Here is a 23114-nt window from a genome sequence, read left to right on the forward strand (position 1 = left end):
GCGTACATAAGAAGCTGGTGCAGTCACGGCCGAGCCTGCCAGACAATTATTTACAGGCAGGAAAGTTATACACTTTGTGTAGGTAGGTACACACTGAGAGTTCCAAAACACCCTTTGTACAAAAAGGTTTTGTTGCCAGCTTCGTTCACCTTTGTTCAAGGACCAGCCAATGGAGTGTAAACTATGATTCACTGCACGTCGAAGGCTTTAATTTTGCTTTAAATCTTCCTTGAACTACTGTTTTAATCTGCACTCTTCCTCTTCTGGTACCTTCTATAATAAGAATAATTAGAACTCTCTTTGAGGCATGCTAAGCCAGGCAATGTGATGTCGCCCTCAATTAGATTTTTAATTTTGTTCTCAGTAGCTGCCTGTTGTGTATTCCAGCAGCATCTGTGGTTCTCGGCATGCAAGCTCTCTCGCCCCCCAGTCTCTCAACCTCTGCCCCTACCATGTCTCCAAAGGTAGACCTTTGAGTGTCACATGTAAAGTTTGTTTTAGTGTTATGCTTTTGGTTTGTATTCGCATGCGGCACAACAGTGTTGTGCAACGCTGATAGTAAACTTGTTTTGGTGACATAAATAACCCCTAACTTCTGGTACCAATTGCAGCACTGGGCAAGTCATGCGGCCCCCTCTATCTGTGAGGATCGATAAAACAGCTGTTGTACTCATGTACTAATGCAGTGAAAATTTTATTGACATGCGAGCAAGAGGGGAGTCTGCAAGCATTTTTAAAAATTTTCACAATGGACTTGGGTGTTGTCATATCCTTTACCAAGAGTTTACAGCCTTTTAGACTCCTCCTGAGTACTGGCCTCAGCCCTGAGTCCATTCCTTCCCTCCAGCAATTTTAGGCGAGAATAAGAATGTCACGATAACTCTGGTGATTAACGTTCTTCCTGGAGAGAGACCGGAGTTTTCTCTAGTGGAAGTTTAGACTCTGCGTGAGGTAGCGCAGAGGGTTACTACGCCAGCTGCAAATAACTTGTACCATGCGGATCACACAGTGCACATAATGTAAATAGGTCAGTGGGTTAATGCTTTTGTCAGACAGATCCTTTTGTTACTTGCAGTTTATAAGTTAAAATACCAATATAGAATAGTGAGCTATTAACCGTCATCAAAGAACTGCATGCAAAATGCAAGGTATAGTTTAGAGCATTATGATTTATCCCAGTCTTTTATTATCCTAATGTTGCAAAAAGGGTTTATTTGCATAGAAATCAGTTCTTGTTATTAAAGAGAAACCCCAACCATGGTGTTGCATTTCAAATTGAGTTTGTACTTTTCCAGACAAAGCGCTATTAAAATATACAGACTACCAGTATGCATGACATGTGACTCCTACATCTTGCAGTTCTGTCTTATGTAAGGTTTCCTATACACCTATTTACACATGTGATTGATTTTCTTTGTATGTGTGTGAGATGTAAGTGCTCCTCTGACACCGTACAGTGGTATGAGTGGTGCTCTCAAACTAATTAAATGCATCTGAGAGAGAGTGGTTATGGAGACTGGAGGGGCACTGTTAGTGGTAGTGAGGGTAGAGGAAGATATTTGAGAGCTCACTTAGTGTCCTAATTTTCGCTTTGTACAGCTCTAGTGATAATTTCTATGACAAAATGAAACCCCTCATTGTGTTCTTTTCTAAATTAAATGTTTTAAGTTTTAGCAGTTTGATTCAATCAAGATGGCTTCAGATATACCACACTTTCTTTCATAATTAAGACTGTTAATGCTCTAGTTGTTCATTAGAACACTCTGGTAGACTGCAGTAGAACACAAGGGAATCAACTGACAGGCTGCTCTTGATGGAAGTACATGTTTTACTGACTATGTCAGGCTTCATTCTCATAGGCTGAGGAAGATACTGTGAATGTACAGAAAATATGCTCTCATATTAGCTTCTGGAACAGCTTCCAAAACCTCTATGGGAAAATTATGAGAACGGTTTTCACCCAAACAGGAGTCATGATCTCAGCAGAAAGCTTTTTCACAGGGAAAGGTCATCTTGGCAACAGAAGGTTAAATTGTAACCTAAATCTGTTATCACCCTTTATACAGTCTCCTTTTTGTGACTCTCAAAACCTGCCATTCACTACAAAGCATTTCAATGGAGTGCTATCATGTAAATAATCCCAAGATGACTGCTGTCACTTTCTGGTTGAAGTTCTCAGAGCCAATCGAATCTCACCATGAGATATGTGTTTAGGCTTCATCCGGATATACAAATTTGTATTTCCTTTAATATCTCAAACTTCTGAACAGATTTGAACCAATTAACAAAAAGTGTGATCTTTGGAGCAAAATCTACCTTTCTGCCAAATCTGGTATCATTCTGTCCAGCACTTCGGGCTGGCGTGTCTAAAGAGACTGTGGAAATTAACATGGTAAACACTTTTTTTTACTCCCACTTTTCCTGCGCTCCTGCCAGAAAGATCACCCTGAAATGTTGCATGCACAACAGGAATCACCGGGTCCCTATTTTGTGGAAACATTTTGTGAAGATACATCAAACTGCATCAAAGATAATGGCAAGCCAAAAAATGTAAACATGGGCCTAACTATAACTACCTACTTACAATAAGATCTAGCTATCATCTGAGAGTCCGAGGGTATCTCTAGTTGGCAGAGGTTTGCACCCTGTGCAAGTAGGGACCACCATTCTAGTTGGGGTAAGTTAGATACACACTTCAAATTAACCTGTGCTCACCTTTTGGTAGCTTGGCACAGAGCAATCAGGCTTATCTAAAGAGACAATGTGCAAAGTATTTGTGAAAAACTCACAAAACGTAACGCAGGGTCTGCTGAAAAAGTTCCTTGGATGGAGCAAAGCGTTATCGAGAGTATGAGTCGGGACCTCAGATTGACGCTTATCCTGGGCGAGCCGTGCAGGGATGTCTTAGGATCGATTTGGCGTTGTAGGTCACAGAGTTTGTTCCTATTGGGGCATTGGTGATGATGCATCTGTTTTGTAGAAAATCAGCTGTAGAACCACCGTCTGAGGCCCAGGACTGGAGGGGGTACCAGGCAAGGGTATGACTTGCAGATGGCTGAGCCTAGCAGAATTGCAGGAAGTCTTTTGTGTCCCTGAGACTACAGAAAACAGGAGGCAAACCCTTGGAGTCACTCTGTGTTCAAGTAAGATGGACCCAGCCCTTGTCCTCTGCAAGTCAGAGATCAGCAGGGTAATCCAGCTGAGCAGAGAAGCAGCTCCTCAGAACCGTCAGTCAAGGCAAAGTGGCACTCCCTACAGCACAGCAGTCTTTACTTCAGCAGAGTACTTACTGGGTCCAGTTATGTAATGATTTGGTAGGGTCAAAGCCACAGTGCTTATACCCAAATGTGCCTTTGAATTGGGGGGGGGGGGGAGGGGGACTTCAAAGCAGATCCTTGAAGTCACAGGTCTCCTTTCATCCCAGCCCTGTTTGCCAAGCTATCTGTGGGGGTAATCGGTACTTTATGTGGGACACAGGAAGCTGCCTGTTCAGATGTCGGCTTCCATACCTGCCCAGGAAGACTATAGCAATACAGATGAATGCAGATGAGTTCTTTGTCACATCCATCCTCCCTGTGTTTGTGGCTGTTTAGAGGGAATGTACAAAGTGTAGCTGTCCCCCAAACGTGTATTGGAGACCGGCTGCAGCCACACAGAGCAAAGTTAAGAGCTGATAAATGTCCACTTTATCAAGTGGCGTTTCTAAAATAGTATTGTCAAATCTAGCCTTGCCACTAATTTGGGATTATAATTACCATTCCAATTATATGAAACATGATTTAGCTACTCATTTCTAATCTAGAATTATAGCTTACGTATTTAAGGAATTCCCAAAGCTAGCCTTTAAGAGGAGTAGTAGTGAAAAATGAAATTAGCTGTTTGTCACTACCGGGACATGTAAACTTAAAAGTGCATGTCCTACTTTTTACTAGCACAGCATCCTGCCCTTAGGGCTACCTAACACTTACCTTAGGGGTGTCCTATGTGTATTAAAAGGGGTGTTTAAGGTTTGGCAATTGGATTCAGGTCGCAGAGTCCCAAACACTCCCCCACGAAAAAAGCATACATTGCCATCATGTTTTGGACAACTTACTCTCTGCCCGAAATGGTGTCCTCTGGTTTATTGCGGATTCCTAAATCCCCATCAAACTGGTGGTAGTAGGGCGAGTGCAAACTATTCAAAATTCTGGCATCACAATGGTGAAATAGATTTGGTATGAGTCTTGACTGTGCCATGATATTTTCCAGAAGGTGAAGATGGATATGTGGTTGTGCTTTGTACCAGAAGTAGCCTAAATGTGAAGTCAGTCTAAAACCAACAAGCTTGTCTGTCCCTGTCAGCGTGAGGTTTAAACCCGAAGTCATCAAATTCACATGTCACATTTGATTTAGGTTGACAACTTGACCCCCAAGTTAGTTCACATTAATATATTCCACCCCCACAACAAAAACATAGACCATGGAAATCTCTTGGATGGATCTGTGGCTATAAATTCCAGCATGGAGGACAATAGTGTGTGTGTGGGAAAGTGAACATAATCATTGCAAGCTCCATTTACCCTGTGATCGCAAAGTCAATTTTGTGTTCATGAACACACCATTGTCTTCTAAGTTCATCATATTATCTACATTGTCCGAGCCACCACTTATTCACACTTTAGAGCCTACGCACGTATGTATATCCCAAATTGTACAAAAATGTAATCTCAATGATCATTTTTCTTGCTTTTAGAATTTTTGTATCTGGCAATTTGTGGCACCTGAATCAGCAATATGGAACTGGGGAACCAGGCTATGATGGAAACTGGACAGTCTGTAAAGGATGAGTTGTCAGAAAAATGCCAGAAACTATTCATAGAATTCTTGGAAGAGTAAGTCATGTATTTATTTCGGATTAGTTACATTCGTATAAGCAAATGACCAGGTTATTGCCCACAGACTTTCACAATTTCTCCAAGTAAAGCAAGATGTAAAAGGTAAAGAATTTATGAAACTAGTATTTTGTTTTTCTATCCAGTTGCAAAGAACCTTTCTCCGGTGAGCTGGTGGGTGCATGCAGAATCAGCGGTGCTTTGCAATCTTACAACAGTCTATGTATATATGACAACCTAAAACTACAGAGGCTGGAGCTCAGCTCTTACACTGTCATATTCGCCCCCACTCCACTGTATTATGGATTCACACATTTAATATATGGTAGGTCAGAAACTGTGGTGGGCTGCTCTGAAAAGACGACTTAAAATCTAGCTCTTGTCCATTGTGGCTTTCACTATTTATGAAGTGTCTGCCTAATCTTGCTGTATTTCTTTCAGGAATTGTTACTAGTTTTCATGCTCCAAGCAAAATACAGATTTACATTTTGGAGGAAGACCCATACACTTAGTCTGCTTTTATGCCTTTTGCAGTAATACCACATCATCAATAGGTGGTGCTCTGAGACTACTGAATTCCTTTTCAAGCTAAAAGGGCTGGCACAAACTGCTTTGCTTTGGTTCAAAGAAAAACTCTATGCATGTGTTGGAGCGTGTAAAACCCAGGCAACAGAGAACAAACAAAACCTCCTTACCAGTATCCTTCCCTGCGTCACAGACCCGACGTCACACTCATTCACACATGCATTCATTGGCGGGGCCCATAACAACAACACTCACACTAACCATTCACTGATCTGCACACAATTGGAGGAATGAGCGGTTCAAGCGCTCGACATGGGGGGGGGCGGGGGGGGGGGAGAAGACACCTTATAACCTATAGGGAAAAAGTTAATTTACAAAATATACATCAATACCCCTTCCTCCTACAGATCTCAATCCTGAACATCAAGGCACTCCCTCCACGTGGTCAATGGACCAAATAGTTGGATTGGTGATCTAGAACCAGGTAAAACACATTTCAAGATTTAGATCTTATCCTTCATAATAAACCACAAACTCAATTCTTAATAAATATCTGTTTATCTAAAATTTCTGGAAATGTTTTATTTGCATATGGAAATTTTATCAAAGTTCAAGTATAGCACAGAACCTCATATTTACCTAGTCTGGTTATTCAGAGTCCTCTAAGTCATCGGTCAAAGTTCAAACGTTCTCTGCTCAGCACGCTACAGTCTCGAAGGATCGGTAAAGACCAGAGACGTGCAAGCATCTGTCAGTGCCCATAGAATTTAAAAAAAACATTCGCAGTCATCAGGTAATTGGGCAGCATCCGGACCTCTTGGGATTCAGGAACGCAGCAGTCACCCTAAGTAGTAGAGTTCGCGTAGCGTCACCGTTGTAGTAGTTGTCATCAAAGGAGCGATTGCCAGTCAATAGTTAGCCGTTGGTCAGTAGGTAGGTCCCTCTCTATTCTACCATGTACTTTTATAATAAAATCACAGTAAAAAGTTACATTTTGATAATTTCGTACGGTCATGATTGGTTGGTTGAGATCGTCCGATGGGGTTTAGCACAGTTTGAGGGGTGAGGTCACTAGTTCAGTCCGTACTGGATTTTTGTGAATGTTCATTGTCTTGTCACTTGCCTGTCGTCCCACTGTGGCCTTACCTTTGTACAGTGGGATATGGGTCACGAAGAGGCCGTAGGAGTCTTTGTCGCTCATGCGCGGTTCAATCTGTGCCTCGTGGGACAATGGCCACTTCGTCGTGTTGCGTCGGCGGCCATTTTGGGATTTAGGCCCAAACGCCAACTTAAGCGAAACAAACACAAAAGAGTAATTAATGCATAGAAATAATAAATCTAATGTTAATCCCTTACTAAACCCTCTATGTGCTTGTAATTATCTAGCGTATAGCGACATTAAAAGCAATTATATTCACCCCTTTGGTCCTCCTCTCGAGCAACATTACAAAGACATTACAAAAGCAACATATATCATGCAATATTCTAATTATTAGATATACTACTGTTAGTATGCGTATGAATTTTAGTCATTAGGTTATTTAGCCATGCAATATGCAATCCCACGTATAATTTGGATATTAATGATGTTGGTTTAATATTCAAGCAAACTTATTTAATAATATTATAATTAATAATTATTCAATTGGTATTTTCATGCAGAATGTGAAGTTATACAAAATTTTGTACTACCCGCTCCATCAATCCCCCCTTTGGTGATTTTATCACCACACCATTAAAACTTTGTAACAATTTGTCTAGAAAGTGAAATGAACTTTTCTTAGTTAATTTACATCTGTTTCCCCAATTTCTTCTCTTCTAGCTGTTTTATACATGCTTTCTTTCATGTCTTCTAATTCTATCTCTTCAAATTCCCTCGTTTGTCTCTTATTCTGTCCTCTTTTCAAATTTTTTCTTTTTAACTTTTCCTGTATTTTCATCTTTTTATGACACATACAAAATAATCTTAGAATTAATACTATAAAAATCACACGGGTTAATGGAAATAAGATTCTACCTATAAAGGTACTGCCTAAGTTTTTTAGGACATTTTTAATAGAAGAAAGTTTCTTCCCAATTTTCTCCCAAACACTTTCAACCTCCAGTGGTTTAATTTCCTCATGCAATTCAGTTATATTTTTGATGTAAATTTTCTGATCTTTACTTTCGTCGGGAATGTAAGTACAACAATGTTGAACTTTCAGCATTCCGCAGACTCCACCCTCTTTTGCCAATAATATATCAAGGGCAAGTCGATTTTGCATTACCATGGCATGCATGGCAACCATTTCAGTATTTACCAATAAAAATCCTCCAGCGGTGCTTGTTGACAAGCGATCCACAACTGTTGATAGATTTCTAATTTTGTGTGCATTCAGAGATATTACCACTGCTGGTAGCAATGCTCCAAAAATTTCTCCTACAATTTCTGACCAAGATTCTCTTTCTACGTGCTGAATGACTACCTAACTTATGTGCACCATCTTCTCCTCTCCCCAAGTGGAATATCTTTGGAAAGACCAGACCTACATAACATGCCATATAAATGGTCTGGCAAACAATATTATGCCTTTTTCCCGCAGATAAAATATAACCCAGGAAAAACTGGATTATTTCCTCCTTTAAATTCCCATCCACCCATGATTCGGTATGTATCATGGCACTCGCTGTTACCTACAAAATAATTATCATATGCAGTTTGATACCTTCTAATACACCACTTCCCTTTCTGGGGCCAATCTAAAGCCATAGTTGGACTAGCTTCTCCCTTCAAGTGTTTTTTCCATTTCAACATCCCAGACTGTCTTTTCCTCATTTCTCTCAGATGCTTTCTTTTGCATTTTCAATCTCCTTTCTAAAACCATATCCAAAAACGTCTTTTCTTCTTTCTTTAAACTACAAGTTGTTATTCCTAAATATGTATTCTAATGTTAGTTCTTTAGTTTCTAAGAAAAATTCACCTAACACCTTTGCAGGCTTTACTTTATTCAACACTTGTTCATTGCAGGCACTTGTGAAAATGTTATCTACAGCTGAAAAATATTCTAACTTCCCTTTTTGATAAAACAGACTAGCTATTACACTACATGTTGTTCCATATGTTACTGGGAGGTGATGATGGGTCACTCCCTCCCATACAGATGCAGGTAACTGCATACACACACAGCAATCTCTCACATCCGTTGTCTTTACATATTCATATAAAAGTTTTGAAAACGCATTGTTAGAGAAATCATTTATAGACCTGTCTTTATGTAGATAATTGCTATCTATTTTAGTCGGATATACTTTCTGAACCTTCTATATATTAGTCTTATTTTCACTATGTCCTTCTATTGTGTCTATGGTAACTTTAAATGCTAACACACTCCATAGAAGCATTAGTAATCCTGTACAACAAATTTTAAACCACCGCCTTATAAATACACATCTAGTTTTTCTACTTTGTGTATGCCATTTTCATAAAATGATCCGTGTCTTTTGACTTAGCATCTTCTACTTCACAACTAGTTTTGTCTAACCCAAGGCTCTAAGCACCTACTTGGTTCTACCAGTTTTGTCTTTTCTTGTATACTATTTTATTTCCATTAGCAGCACTTTCATCTTTTTCAGTTTGGCATTTGATAGTCTTTCACTTTTCTCTCATAATCTTGATACATAACTTCCTGAACATCCGTCTCTTATCCAATATCGGACAAGATAACACTCAGGATTTCCGATTCTTCGTCTTCCTCAACCACTTCTGATAGTCACCTCTAGATTTTCTTGGCCATCGGCCTCCTCTTTTATTTCAGGCAGTGCCACATACAACCATTCTGGCGACTTATACTTCTGGTTGGGCTTTCTCGTTCTCTTGTTTTCCTCTATTGTAGTTATTTTCTCATTTTTCGACTTTTCCTCACTTGATACTTCATTCACCTGCTCTGCTCTCGGTGAATTCACTCGTGTCAGTCGATATCTTAATCTCTTTATCTTATTAGGCCAGATTTAATCTTTTGCTGGTCTTTTTGATGTATTTCCTTTATCATTCTTTTCTAGCTCTCCATGCTCTTTTTCTCAGGACTCGACCTTCTGGTACTTCCTCATCACTTTCTTCTGATTCAGTTTCAACTTGCTTTTTACTTTATTCCTTTTTCCACCACTTTTTATTTTCCCTACTTCTGTCCCTCCTCGTGTTTCTTCCACAATATCTTCCTGATGACTAACTGTTCCTTCTTCTAACTGGATGTTGGAATTCCCTACAACTCCTCGGGGGTCTTCCGCAAGAATCTTTCCCTCTCTTTCTGTATCTTGCACCTGTATCTACTTTTGTTATTTCAGGTGGCATTTCTCTGTTTTTCATCTGGAATCTCCTTAACAATAACTTCTTTCATTGACCCTTCACTGCTTTTCTCTTTTCCCGAGCAACCCGGTATTTGTTCAGTCTCTGAGTCTGAGCTGGTATCTGAAATCTGTAAACTTCTCAAGGGAATATTCTCTGGGGCAACGATCAAACTTGGTTCTGACTCTCCCCTTTCAGGATTTTCTCTTGTTCTGGTTTCTTCAGCATCTGATTCAGAACTAGTCTGATTCATCAAAATATTCTCCTTCTTTGTTATCCACTGGATTTTGAATTCTCAGTGTGTGACTAGCATGAATCCAGTTCTTGATCCTAGCACACTTAACAGCTGTAGTTGTCAAAATCACTTGCGGTGGTTTTCCCCAATGTGGGACCAGACAGTTTCTTCTTCTGTGTACTTTAATTCTCACCCAGTCTCCTGGACTCAGATCATGAGCTTGCTTCTTTTCAGGGGTTGTGGCATCCGCTCCAACCTGATGAAACACAGAATGAACTGTCAGCCAGCCCCTTACAGTAATCCAACACGAAGTCATCAGATATAGGCAAGAGCTTGTTGACTGGTATGAATACATGGCGCATTGCTCTTCCCATGATAATTTCATGAGGACTCAAACCCGTGGTTGTATCTGGAATTGATCTAATAGTCATGAGTACCAGAGGCAAGACATCAGGCCATTTCAAACCTGTGGCTAAACACATTTTTCCCAAACGGTTTTTAATGGTGCCATTCATCTGTTCCACCACACCAGAAGACTCTGGGCGATAGGCACCATGTGGTTTCTGTTGTACATTCAACGCTTAACAAATCAATTTCATGATCTCATTATGGAAATGCTTCCCTCTATCTGCTTCAATTGTAACTGGGAACCCGAATCTAGGGATGAATTCCCTCAAAAGCAGTTTTGCTACAGTAATTCCATCACTCCTTCTTGTGGGGTATGCTTCTACCCATCTAGAAAACAAGCAAACCATCACTAGAACATACCTTAACCTATTACATGGCGGCATCTCAATGAAACCAATCTGCATTCTGATGAAAGGCCCTCCTTCTCGACCTATCGTTCCTAGACTTACTACTGTTTTTCTTCCAGGATTGAACTGCTGACATATAAGGCATCTTTGACAAAGACTCTCAGCTACCAGTCTAAATTTTGCATTGTACCACATTTGCTTGAAGGACCGAATCATCGCGTCCCTCCCTATGTCCCTGTCCAGGATACATCCGTGCCATGGCAGATATCATGCTATCAGGCATGACTGGTCTTCCATCTCGATAAAACCACACATGGTCTGTTTCCCTGGGTGCACATCCTGCTTTTACCCACTGTCTAATTTCCTCATCTCTTGCCTCTTCCTTCAATTACCTCACTTCTTCCCAGGTACCCACAATGTTAGTAAACATTGGAGGTAAAGAATTCATTTCCCGTTCTTTAGCCCTGTTCACTGAGTTCTGATTGCGAGCACAATATTGAGCCATATCATTGGCATATTTATTTCCTACCGCGATATAATCGGCGGTTTGCACATGAGCAGCACACTTCACTACAGCCAATTGCTTTGGCAGCTGTATCGCCTCAAGCAACTTCCCAATCACTTCAGCATTCTTTATTGGAGTTCCACTTGAAGTCAGAAATCCTCTCTGCAGCCATATCTGGCTAAAATCATGCACAAAACTAAAACCATACTGACTATCTGTTATCAGTCACTCTCACATTCTTTCCAATCTTGCATGCTCTAGTTAAAGCTATCAGTTCAGCAACCTGGGCTGATATTACTCCCTTCACGTAGGATGCTTCCATTACTGCAGCAACTGTGCACACTGCATATGCTGCACTCAGATTTCCTTCATCTGTTCGCAAACATGATCCATCTACAAACATCACAAAGTCAATCTCAGACAAGGGTACATCCTTTATCAGGATGTGGTTTGGTACAGAAATCCAAAACATCCAAACAATCATGATCCACTTCGTCTCTGACTTCGACATTTTCAGCATCAGGCAATAGCGTTGAAGGATTCACATTCAAACATCTCAAAAGGCTCACATTCGTTGCACCTAATGACTTTCTCATACTTAGTCAGCCAACTATGTGTCATGAATTGAGTGTGACTTGTTAAAAGGATTGCCACATCATGAGGTACAAACACTCGCACATCACAATTCCCTCACTCTGTTTCAGACTCTTACAAGTAGCAGCTACTGCTTTCAAACAACCTGGCAAGGCTACAGCTACAGGGTCTAACATAGCTGAAAAATATGCAATTGGTCTTCTTAATTTTCCATGTTTCTGTATTAACACACAGTGCACATCCATTCCTCTCAATGCAGTACAACTCACTCTTTTTCATAGTCAGGCATTCCTAATGCTGGCGCTTCACACAAACGGTCTCTCAATTTCTTAAATGCTGCTAGTTCTTCCTTATCTAAGTCAATAGGGTCTCTCACATCACTGCTAGTCAGGCGTACCAAAGGTTTTGCAATCATGGAAAAGTTTCTTATCCACTGACGGCAATATCCAACCATTCCAAAAAACATCCTCTTTGCGTCATTGGGGCTCTCATTCCTTTTATTATCCTGATTCTGTCTGTTGTTTTCCTCAATCCCGTTTCAATTTTGTGACCCAAATATTGTACTTCTTTCTGACAAAATTGCAATTTTGATGGTGACCCGTTAAGTCCTCCATCTGCCAAATGATTTAACAAGGCTATGGTGTCCATTACACAGGCTTCTCGAGTTTTCGACGCCACAAGCAGGTCGTCGATATATTGGACTAGCACTGAATTTTCGGGAATTTCTAAAATTTCCAAGGACTTTTTCAATATCTGATTAAATATCGAGGGGCTTTCTGTATACCCCTGTGGGATTCGGCCCCAAGCCAAAATACGTTCGCCAAAACGGAACGCAAAAATTTGCTGGCTATCATGGTGCAACGGGATGGAAAAGAAAGCGTGACATAAGTCAATTACTGTGACCATTCTGCATCATGAGGAATCTGATACCAAATCACAGATGGATTTGGTACAATAGGACAGCCAGACACCACAATTTTGTTCATCTTTCTCAAATCCTGAACTTTCCATTAGGCTTTTTCAGTCCCATAATTGGTGAATTACATGGACTACTCATTATTTCTCTCAAAATTCCTTGTTTAATCATTTTCTCAATTATAGGGGTAACTCCTTCAATTATCTCTGGTATCCATTTATCTTGAGGAACATTTGGGTAGCTTATTCCTTCCTTCACTGTTACCTTTACAGGATCCACATTTCTCATCAATCCTACATCTTCTCCTGTAAAATCCCAAACCTCTGCTTTTACTGTTTCAATTATTTTCGTAGTTTGTCAGGGTTGAATACAGCATAAACTTCAGTAATCTCAGATTCCATATTAGCCATAGACATTTTATACAGTACGTCTTCATAAGGGGTCTCAAATGCTATACCATCAGGGGTACAAAATATGGTGCAATTCATTTTGCACAACAGGTCTCATCCTAATAGGTTTACAGGACTTGAATTGCACACAAAGCGGTGCATTTCGGAAAATTTCCCTATATTGACTTTTACTGGTTCTCTGAGATACGTTTTGATTTGTCTGTTGGATACTCCAACCACTTGGATTGTTTCATCCGAGAGAGGTAGAATCTTGACATCAGCTGACCTAACAGTTGATCGAGTAGCACCAGTATCTACTAGGAAAGTAATATTTTCATAATTTACCTTTCCGTCTACAAAAGGGCCTGTCTGGTCTACGTCTAGAGTTGTGCCAAGTACGCACTCTTCTTCCTCCCTTCGGCACCGTCAATAACCTTCTTCTGACTCACTCTCATCCCGTTGTAGCCAATACTGCGAAACAGCGCTAGCGCGCGGCAGCTTAGTTACCTGTTCTTCGTTGTAGAATCCTGTCTCATTACTGTATTTCTGTGAATTTACGCTCTGTGGAATAGGCGGCTTTGGCACCTGATTCTGTTGGGTAACAACCTTCTGCTGTCGCTGCGGTTGACCACTCACCTCTTTCTGCACTTGTGGATTCAATGATGCATTATCACCCTTAGTATTTGGGGGAAATTTACACTCTGATTTCCAGTGCCCTATTCTTCCGCAATTATGACATGGCCATTTCTTTTTGTCTTCTTCAATATTGAATTGCCCCTTTCCTTTTCCAGTATTAAATCTAGGTTTTGGTCCTGCATTATTTGCTTGTTCAATCAATTGTGCTTCCTGTCTTTGTGCTACTTTTACTTGTGCCCACATAGCCTTTTCTTTTAATTTACGTTGCTTGGCCTCAATTTCATCACTAAAATACTTTGCATGTCTCAGTACTTCATCTATTTTCTTGTTTTGCCAATCAACTGTATGCTGCTTATTCATTTCACTAATTTCAGGACGTAGTCCATCTACAAATCTGTATACAAAATGACTGCAATCTTTTTCACTTAAATTCTGATCACCACTAAACAACTTAAAGGCAAGGATTAACCTTTCGTAATATGCATGTACTGACCCCTTAGCATCTTGGTGAGTTCGGTCTATTTTTCCCCAATCGGTCTCTTTGGGAGGTACTTTGCTTTTCAAAAAATTAATTACTTGTTAATATTTTTTCGTCACCTCTGGATCAGGAGCACCAGTCTTTGGATCTCTAGGGTCTTCTTTTGTAGGCAAGTCTATCACGATTTTGCACTCTGTCCATAAATCTGCTGGCACTATTATATCAAATAGGCTATTCAAATCAATCCATAAAACTTTCGATAATTTTACAAATCTGTCCACTTGTCTATACCACTCGACTGGCTTTTCGCGTAGTCGCGGGAAATCGTTTGTAAATGATAAAATATCTTGCCTAGTCCAAGGAACATGTACATATCCTCCTCCTGGAATTTCTCACATAGGGCATTCTGTCACTATCATTTCTTTTTCTCTTACAGGGAATGCTGCAAACGTTTTCTCTGAGGTATCATCTTGTTTTCTAAACCGCTGTCGCGTAGGCTCAGGAGAGGAGGAAACGGAAAGGACCCTCGTTGACTATACCTTTCCGCCCCATCTACAGGACGCAGGTGGCCCCTTTAAGGCGGAATGGATCGCCTTGGAGGATGGGAATCCTGCTCTGACGTCACCATCAGAGCACCAATCGGCTGCGGAGAGTCCATGTAAGGAGGAAGCCAGCGACGAGGAAAGCGCGAAAGCCCACGGAGGAGAAGGAGCCGGAGAGCGACCAGGGAAGGCGATGGAAGGCGTAATTAATAAAATATATCTGGAACAATTCCTTGAAGCCCTCCCCTACGCCAGCCAGCGCTGGCTGAAGCAACACGCCGGTCAAACCCTGGAACAGGCTATAGAAATGGCCACTTCTTATTCTCGAGCCCAAGGCCAACCCACCCCAAAAGAGCCAGAACGACTTGTACGGCATGTAGCCCAGGGAAAAGGAGAGAGAAAACCCCTTAGGCCAGTCCCTGAACCCGTACGCCCCCGAGGAGTCCGGCCGGAAAATACCCCTTTTTCAGGTCCCCAGTGTTACGAGGGTGGGGAGTGGGGACACATAGCCAGGTTTTGTAGGAAGAAGAGGGATAAAGAGGAAGAACCCATGGATGTGAGCTATTGACCCCACTCCATTCTGTTCGCTCAGGAAACAGGACCAGTATTTTATGTGAATGTAAAAATACAGGGAAAAGCGGTACGGGCCCTACTAGACTCAGGCTGCAAACACTCCGTAGCAAGGCAGGATCTTATTCACCCCTCTTGGGTCCTACCGGGGAGAACAGTGGGCATTCGTTGTGTACACGGGGACGTTAGGGGATATCCTCTGGCCAAAATCCTCCTACAAACCGACACGGGGGCAATCATGGACGCATTAGTCGGGGTCCTCACAAACCTTCCGGAACAACTCGTCATAGGGACTGACAACCCTTGCTTTCCTTTCATGATGAGGGAAGCTCTCATGCCCCATAAACACTGTCGTGACTCCCTGCTGATGTCCGAACCCTGGGCTAGAGATACCCACTTTAGAACTGCTCAATTAAACGATGCCAGTCTTATCAATGCCTGGAACAAGGCCAGGGCAGAACAAGACCCCTCAAACCGTGAGTATCCCACATTTGTTGAACTAAACGTCCTACTGTACCGTTTGGCGAAAGACGCAATACCTCAACTCCTTGTTCCCTCAGACTTTAGGGTTCAGATACTTTTTTTCGCACATGCTCACCTTTTGGCGGGTTACGTTGGGGCAGAAAAAACAGGGCAGGCCATATTACAGCACTTCTTCTGGCCTGGTGTTTATGCCCAGATTCAGAAGTACTGTCAGGAGTGCCACAGATGCCAACGACGCAATCCATACATTCCACCTGCGGTCCCTCTGCAACCCTTGCCCATCATAGGTAACCCCTTTGACAGACTAGGGATGGAGCTTATAGGCCCTTTACCCAAGTCCAGTAGAGGGCACCAATATGCCCTTGTTTTGGTCGATTATGCCACGTGCTATCCAGAGGAACTTCCCCCTTAGAGCAGCCACTTCCACCGCCATAGCACAGCGCCTGGTTGAGGTATTTTCACGAATGGGATTCCCTAGAGAGCTAGTCACCGACCAGGGCACCCCCTTTGTGTCCAACTTAATGAAGCAGGTTTGCCAGCAGTTGCGCATCAGACACAGAAAGACCTCGGTGTACCATCCCCAGACGGATGGTTTAGTCGAGCGCTACAACGGAAGTCTGAAACTGACGCTAAAAAAACTCCTGTCTGGGGATCGGAAGAACTGGGATCAGCTATTGCCTTTAGCTTTATTCGTGTTAAGGAGCCAGACCCAATCCAGCCTAGGCGCATCCCCTACCCCACCAGGGGTGATTGTAAAACAAAAGCCCTATAGGATACCTGAAGGCCGAAGAGTCGCCTTTCAAGTGGAGATACAGCAGATGCTAAGAACAGGGGTGATCATACCTTCCCACAGCAACTGGTGTTCCCTAGTAGTCTTGGTGCCAAAACCGGACGGAAGTATCCGGTTTTGCATAGACTTCAGGGCCGTCAATAGTCTCCAAACAGGACACCTACCCTCTTCCCAGGGTCGACGAACTGGTAGAACGCCTTGGTGAGGCCAGATTTATAACAACTATCGACCTCACCAAGGGCTATTGGCAGATCCCACTAGCCCCTGCTGATCAGGAAAAAACAGCCTTCTCTACTCCTTACGGTCATTACCATTTTACGGTGCTGCCTTTTGGGCTGCATGGGGCCCCGGCCACTTTTCAAAGAGCCATGGATACCCTACTGTCCCCACATCTGCCCTATGCGTCGGCCTACCTGGATGACATAGTGGTCTTTAGCAACACCTGGTCCGATCACCTCCAACATCTGACCAACATTCTCGAGAGTCTAAGGAGGGCGGGACTCCATATAAACGCAAAAAAGAGAAGGTGGCAGCCGTTCAGGCCTTACCATATCCCAAAGCCAAAAGGGAGCTCCGGGCGTTTTTGGGGCTTGTTGGATATTACAGGAGATTTGTCTCACAATTTGCAAACCTAGCTGGACCCCTCACTGACCTCTTACGTAAGAACCATACCTCTCCCCGTCTACGGGCACCCACAGATCAGGAAGCTGCTGCTTTTCGATCCCTCAAAGATGCCCTCATGCCCTCCCCGGTACTAGTGACCCCTGACTTCCAAAAGCCCTTCATCTTACAGACTGACGCATCTGGGGTTGGGATTGGGGTGGTACTCTCCCAGGAGGACGCTGAGGGTTGCGAACGCCCCATCCTATTCATCAGCCGGAAACTGTTCCCCCGAGAGCAAGCGTATTCCACTGTGGAGAAAGAATGTCTGGCAGTCCGGTGGGGGGTGGACAAGTTGAGGTACTATCTCGAGGGTAGGTCCTTCATCCTTTTTACGGACCATGCCCCTCTCACTTGGCTCCAGAGAAACAGGGGTCACAATGAACACATCCTTCGGTGGTTCTTGGCCTTACAGCCCTATTGCATTGAAGTGCGTCATCGGAAAGGGAAGGACCAGGGGAGCGCTGACTATCTCTCTCGATACCCGATTTCCCCCTATCGGGAAAATCCAGGGGGAGGGATGTGTCGCGTAGGCTTCAGAGAGGAGGAGGAAACGGAAAGGACCCTCGTTGACTATACCTTTCCGCCCCATCTACAGGAAGCAGGCGGCCCCTTTAAGGCGGAATGGATCGCCTCGGAGGATGGGAATCCTGCTCTGACGTCACCATCAGAGCACCAATCAGCTGCGGAGAGTCCACGTAAGGAGGAAGCCAGCGACGAGGAAAGCGCGAAAGCCCACGGAGGAGAAGGAGCCGGAGAGCGACCAGGGAAGGCGACGGAGAGCGAGGTAGCGGACGGAGGACGAGTTTTGGAGACCAGAAGTGGAGAAGGAAGAATCAGCGACGAGAGGATCGGAGGGCCAGGAGGCCAACTACACGGCTTCTCACCCCGCCACGTGCCCGGAGGAGCGTGGCTGGGAAAGGTACGGGCTGGATCCTGGGCTTGGTTACTACACGGGGAGGGAGATAGTTTTCTTTTCTTTTGGTTGTCAGAGAAGTCACGGGGATACGACTCGGATATTCTTTGGGCTGTGTCCAAATCACAGTCTCCCTGTTTCCAAACGTAGTTGTTGGTGGTGGATCCCGGTGACTCCTCACGCCCTTTCCCATACAATCCCTATAAGACCTAGAGAGCAGTAAGCCTAAAGTGTGGTCTCTTATTTTCATGCCCCTCGGAGCCCCACCATCGGACCAAGAAACCCAGGCGAAGGAGAGACCAACGACTTCCGGACCGCAGGAGGAGACCGGGACCTAGTTCCATCTGAACGCTGTACTGTGCTTGAACATTAAAAAGAAACCATAACCCACGATAATGAGTTTTGTCCCTCATTGTTTCACTCACGGGCCAAAACCAAACATCACAACCACCTAATTCTCCATTTATCCACATCTCCCCATATTCTCAACAAAATGATTCTTTAATCTGGATTATCCGTCCTGTGGTGTTCAAATTTTCAATATCTTTCTCAGTAATATCTACTCAAATATGGTTTTGTAAAGCCTTTACCTTCTCAGTCTATACCCATTTCATTTGCTACTTCCTCTAGTCTCATGTAGATTCTTTGCTCTCCAAGTTATACTTTTGCACAAAAAGAGTAATTCTTCATCCTGATAGGTTTTTAATTTTTCTGTGGGGATAGTCCCTACTATTCTTCCAAAACCATCCTTTATTTTGCCACATCTATAGATTGAGATTCTCTGTCTTTTCTCTGCTCCTTAACCATTCACTTAATTCTTCTGAAGTAGGACCTACTGGCTTCTCCTCATTACCTTGTTTCAATTCTTTTGGGGTTTCTGATATGGAATCTGTAGTCATTATCAGTCTTTCAACTAAACCTGAATTTGCTGTCAAATGTTTAGGCGTACTCTGTTCTGATGCACTTACTGTTTGTCTCCATGGGTTTTCTTCTGAATTTATCCTTGGCCTTTCTGTTTATTACTGTTATAAGGGACAGTTAAACAATGTTAATTTTCCTTCTGTTTATCAAAAATAGGCATCACTGGGCCTATAGTTACAGGAACAGTTACGGCTTCTAAGTTTTTAGTCAATTCCCTAATCTTCTTGGTTAATTCTAAAGTGGTTTTTGCTAGTTCTGTAGAATTTTCACTACTTACCTTGCTATCCTGTTTTCTCTCTACTTCTCTGAAATAATTATTTCTCCCTAACTCTTAGGGTACTGGTTCTATCTTAATGCTTCGCAAAGTCTCTCTCATTGGGGCACTTGGTGTTAACATTTCAGAATCTGGTTGATACGGGGTGGCTTTTTATAAAACATGTTGTCAAGAACATCATCCTCTGATTCATTCACTTCATACCCTCCTGACCCTATATTATGTCTCTTTTCCGTACGTTTTTTGCCACTAACTTATTAAACATGTCTCACAGGAAACAAACCATCAGCCATATTTGCACTTCGCCATCTCCTCATTCGGTCATCATGATTCTCTTGACAATGGGATCTACCAAACATGTACCTATATCTTCCGCCACTCCTCTGTCTTTCTCTATCATGCATCTCATCTTCCCATTCCGTCAATGCTTCAAATTTTTTCGGTCTAGGTCTTAGTTTTAGATTCATCATTCTCTCTTAATTTTCTTAAAATCGCTAAATTAAATGAACCATGCTCTGGAAATGCCAAAACTCTATCTTTTGTGTACTTCGCCCAATTGTCCAACCAAATACATGTATGATATCCATATTTCGCAACCACAAAGGATGCAGGTGATTTCGGTGGAGGAAGCAACTGTCCCTCTCTGGTCTTAATCGGATTGTCCTTTTTAAACAAACTCTTAATTTTTCCAAACCAGGACTTTTTCTCCTTTTCTGGTGGATTCTAATACAACATTTTTATCTTCCGTGTATCGCTAGTTTTCCCTACCACTATTCTGTTTTAACCAATCGTAGCGTGACTCACACTAACGCACCAATTAGGAGCGTCTGTCACCTCTGCAATCCTCCAATCCCAGCGCGACTCGTACTAACACACCAATCAGCAGCGTCTACGTCACCCAGCAATTCTTCCAATCTCAGTGCGACTTACACTAACCCAACAATCTGGAGCGTCTACGTTTCTTACTGACTAGCCAATCCCAGCGCGGTCTTTCTGACGTCCACTTTTCTCGCTGTCGCAGCTCCTGCTCCTGCTGACCCCTCCTTTACAAAATTTATCGGTAATTTTCTTTTACGTTCTCTTTTACTCAAATCTGTTAGTAACAACATAAAAACACCACCATTGTCCACTTCGCTAACCAAAGAACAGTCAATGACTTTTTTTCACAAAAATTCCGTCTTTCCCGAGAGCAGTGCTTACCTCTGCCCTACTACGGAATCGTTACTTCCGTTGATAAAGTAGCACATCCCTCTACTTCACCCCTCTAGCAAGCATCAGCTAACCGTTTCTCCAGAATTAAGACACCTAGTTGGAGACGTAATGCTCCTGAGAAATAAAACCAGAGTTTCACAATTAACCTGAATGCCTTTTCATTCACGCACTTTCACACTGAAAATGTAGTACATTCGCACAGAATTCTGTCTTTCCCGAGGACAGCGAACAGTCTGTCCTACTACAGAATTATGACATACGTTAATAAAGTAGCACTTCCCTCTACTTTATCCTTCTAGCAAGCTTAGGGAACACCTATTACCTTTCCATTGATAAGCGTTATCAGAGCTCCTTTTGGACTCCTGGTACCTAAGACCAAACTTTCATAGGTGACCTTCGCTACCATACACTTCTTTCATACAGAAAATGTCCCTAATGGCAACACACAGCGATGTTACCGAATGGAACCCAGACAATGCGTCGTGCAACTCCAATCGTTTTCCCTGTGTACGTACAGGTCAACAACAATTCAGTCTTTCCCGAGAACAGCTCTTACCTCTGCACTACTACGTAACCGTTACAACTTCCGACTTCCTACATCCCAGTAGCAGTCAAACAACATAGAACTTGACGTGACTCAACATAGTGTTAATACATAACCAATACTAATCAATCAATAAGCAATTTACAAGCAATAATCACCAAACCAAAACAATAAAAACATCATCCTTCTACCAGAAAAACTGTTGGAGCGCGAACAACCCTGGCAACTGAGAAAAAACAAAACCGCCTTACCAGTTTCCTTCCCTGCGTCAGACCCGACGTCACACTAACTCATTCACACATGCATTCATTGGTGGGGCCCATAACACCAATACTCACACTAACCATTCACTGATCTGCACGCAGTTGGAGGAGTGAGTGGTTCAAGCGCTCGACATGAGGGGAACACCTTATAACCTATAGGGAAAGAAAAGTTAATTTACAAAATATACATCAATACCCCTTCCACCTACAGATCTCAATCCTGAACATCAAGGCACTCCCTCCATGTGGTCAATGGACCAAATTGTTGGATTGGTTGATGGTGATCTAGAACCAGCTAAAACACATTTCAAGATTTAGATCTTATCCTTCATAATAAACCACAAACTCAATTCTTAATATCTGTTTATCTAAAATTTCTGGAAATGTTTTATTTGCATATGGAAATTTTATCAAAGTTCAAGTATAGCACAGAACCTCATATTTACCTAGTCTGGTTATTTAGAGTCCTCTAAGTCATCGGTCAAAGTTCAAACGTTCTCTGCTCAGCACGCTACAGTCTCGAAGGATCGGTAAAGACCAGAGACGTGCAAGCATCCCTTAGTGCCCATAGAATTTAAAAAAAAGTTCGCAGTCATCCGGTATTTGGGCAGCATCCGGACGTTTTGGGATTCGGGAACGCAGCAGTCACCCTAAGTAGTAGAGTTCGCGTAGCGTCACCGTTGAAGTCGTCGTCATCGAAAGAGCGATTGACAGTCAATAGTTAGCTGTCGGTCAGTAGGTAGGTTCCTCTCCATTCTACCGTGTACTTTTATAATAAAATCACAGTAAAAAGTTACATTTTGATAATTTCGTACGGTCGTGATTGGTTGGTTGAGATCGTCCGATGGGGTTTAGCACAGTTTGAGGGGTGAGGTCACGAGTTGAGTCCGTACTGGTTTTTTGTGAATGTTCATGGTCTTGTCATTTGGCTGTCATCCCACCGTGGCCTTGCCTTGGTACAGTGGGATATGGGTCACGAAGAGGCCGTAGGCGTCTTTGTCGCTCATGCGCAGTTCGCTCTGCGCCTCGTGGGATAGTGGCCACTTCGTCATGTCGCGGCGGCGGCCATTTTGGGATTTTGGCCCAAACGCCAACTTAAGCGAAACAAACACAAGAGAGTAATTAATGCATAGAAATAATAATTCTAATGTTAATCCCTTACTAAAAACTTCTATGTGCTTGTAATTATCTAGCATATAGCGACATTAAAAGCAATTATATTCACCCATTCGGTGGTCCTCTCGAGCAACATTACAAAGACATTACAAAAGCAACATATATCATGCAATATTCTAATTATTACATATACTACTGTTAGTATGCGTACGAATTTTAGTCATTAGGTTATTTAGCCATGCAATATGCAATCCCACGTATAATTTGGATATTAATGATGATGGTTAATATTCATGCAAACTCATTTAATAATATTATAATTAATAGATTATTCAATTGGTATTTTCATGCAGAATGGGGAGGTATACAAAATGTTGTACTACCCGCTCCATCACATGTACCATGGAAGTATATGGTTATTTATGCAGTCTGTGTTTGTGGTTTAAGAAGCTAAAAGTAAATGTGTCTTGCTAGAAGTGAGGTGGGCTATCCCCGCAGTGTAATGACTTCATTAACGGGTGCTGGACTGTATAACTGAGGTTTACCATTTAGTGTAACATCATTTATGTATTCGCCAAAATGTATTGGGGGGAATAAA

At 42.4% G+C, this 23114-nt stretch overlaps 1 protein-coding gene across 2 annotated transcripts in view; it reads left to right on the forward strand.

The window, feature by feature from the left end:
* Positions 1 to 23114, forward strand: part of LOC146823118 (maternal DNA replication licensing factor mcm6-like) — a 474334-nt gene that overhangs the window by 5774 nt on the left and 445446 nt on the right. For both annotated transcript variants that reach the window (XM_085606624.1, XM_085606623.1), the window contains exon 2: positions 4733 to 4871. In XM_085606624.1, coding sequence (XP_085462750.1) covers positions 4774 to 4871 — 98 coding nt within the window. In that variant the 5' untranslated portion in view covers positions 4733 to 4773. The remainder of the gene's footprint in view (positions 1 to 4732; positions 4872 to 23114) is intronic.

Source organism: Triturus cristatus, chromosome 5_2, assembly GCF_964204655.1.
Source record: "Triturus cristatus chromosome 5_2, aTriCri1.1, whole genome shotgun sequence".
NCBI lineage: Eukaryota > Metazoa > Chordata > Amphibia > Caudata > Salamandridae > Triturus > Triturus cristatus.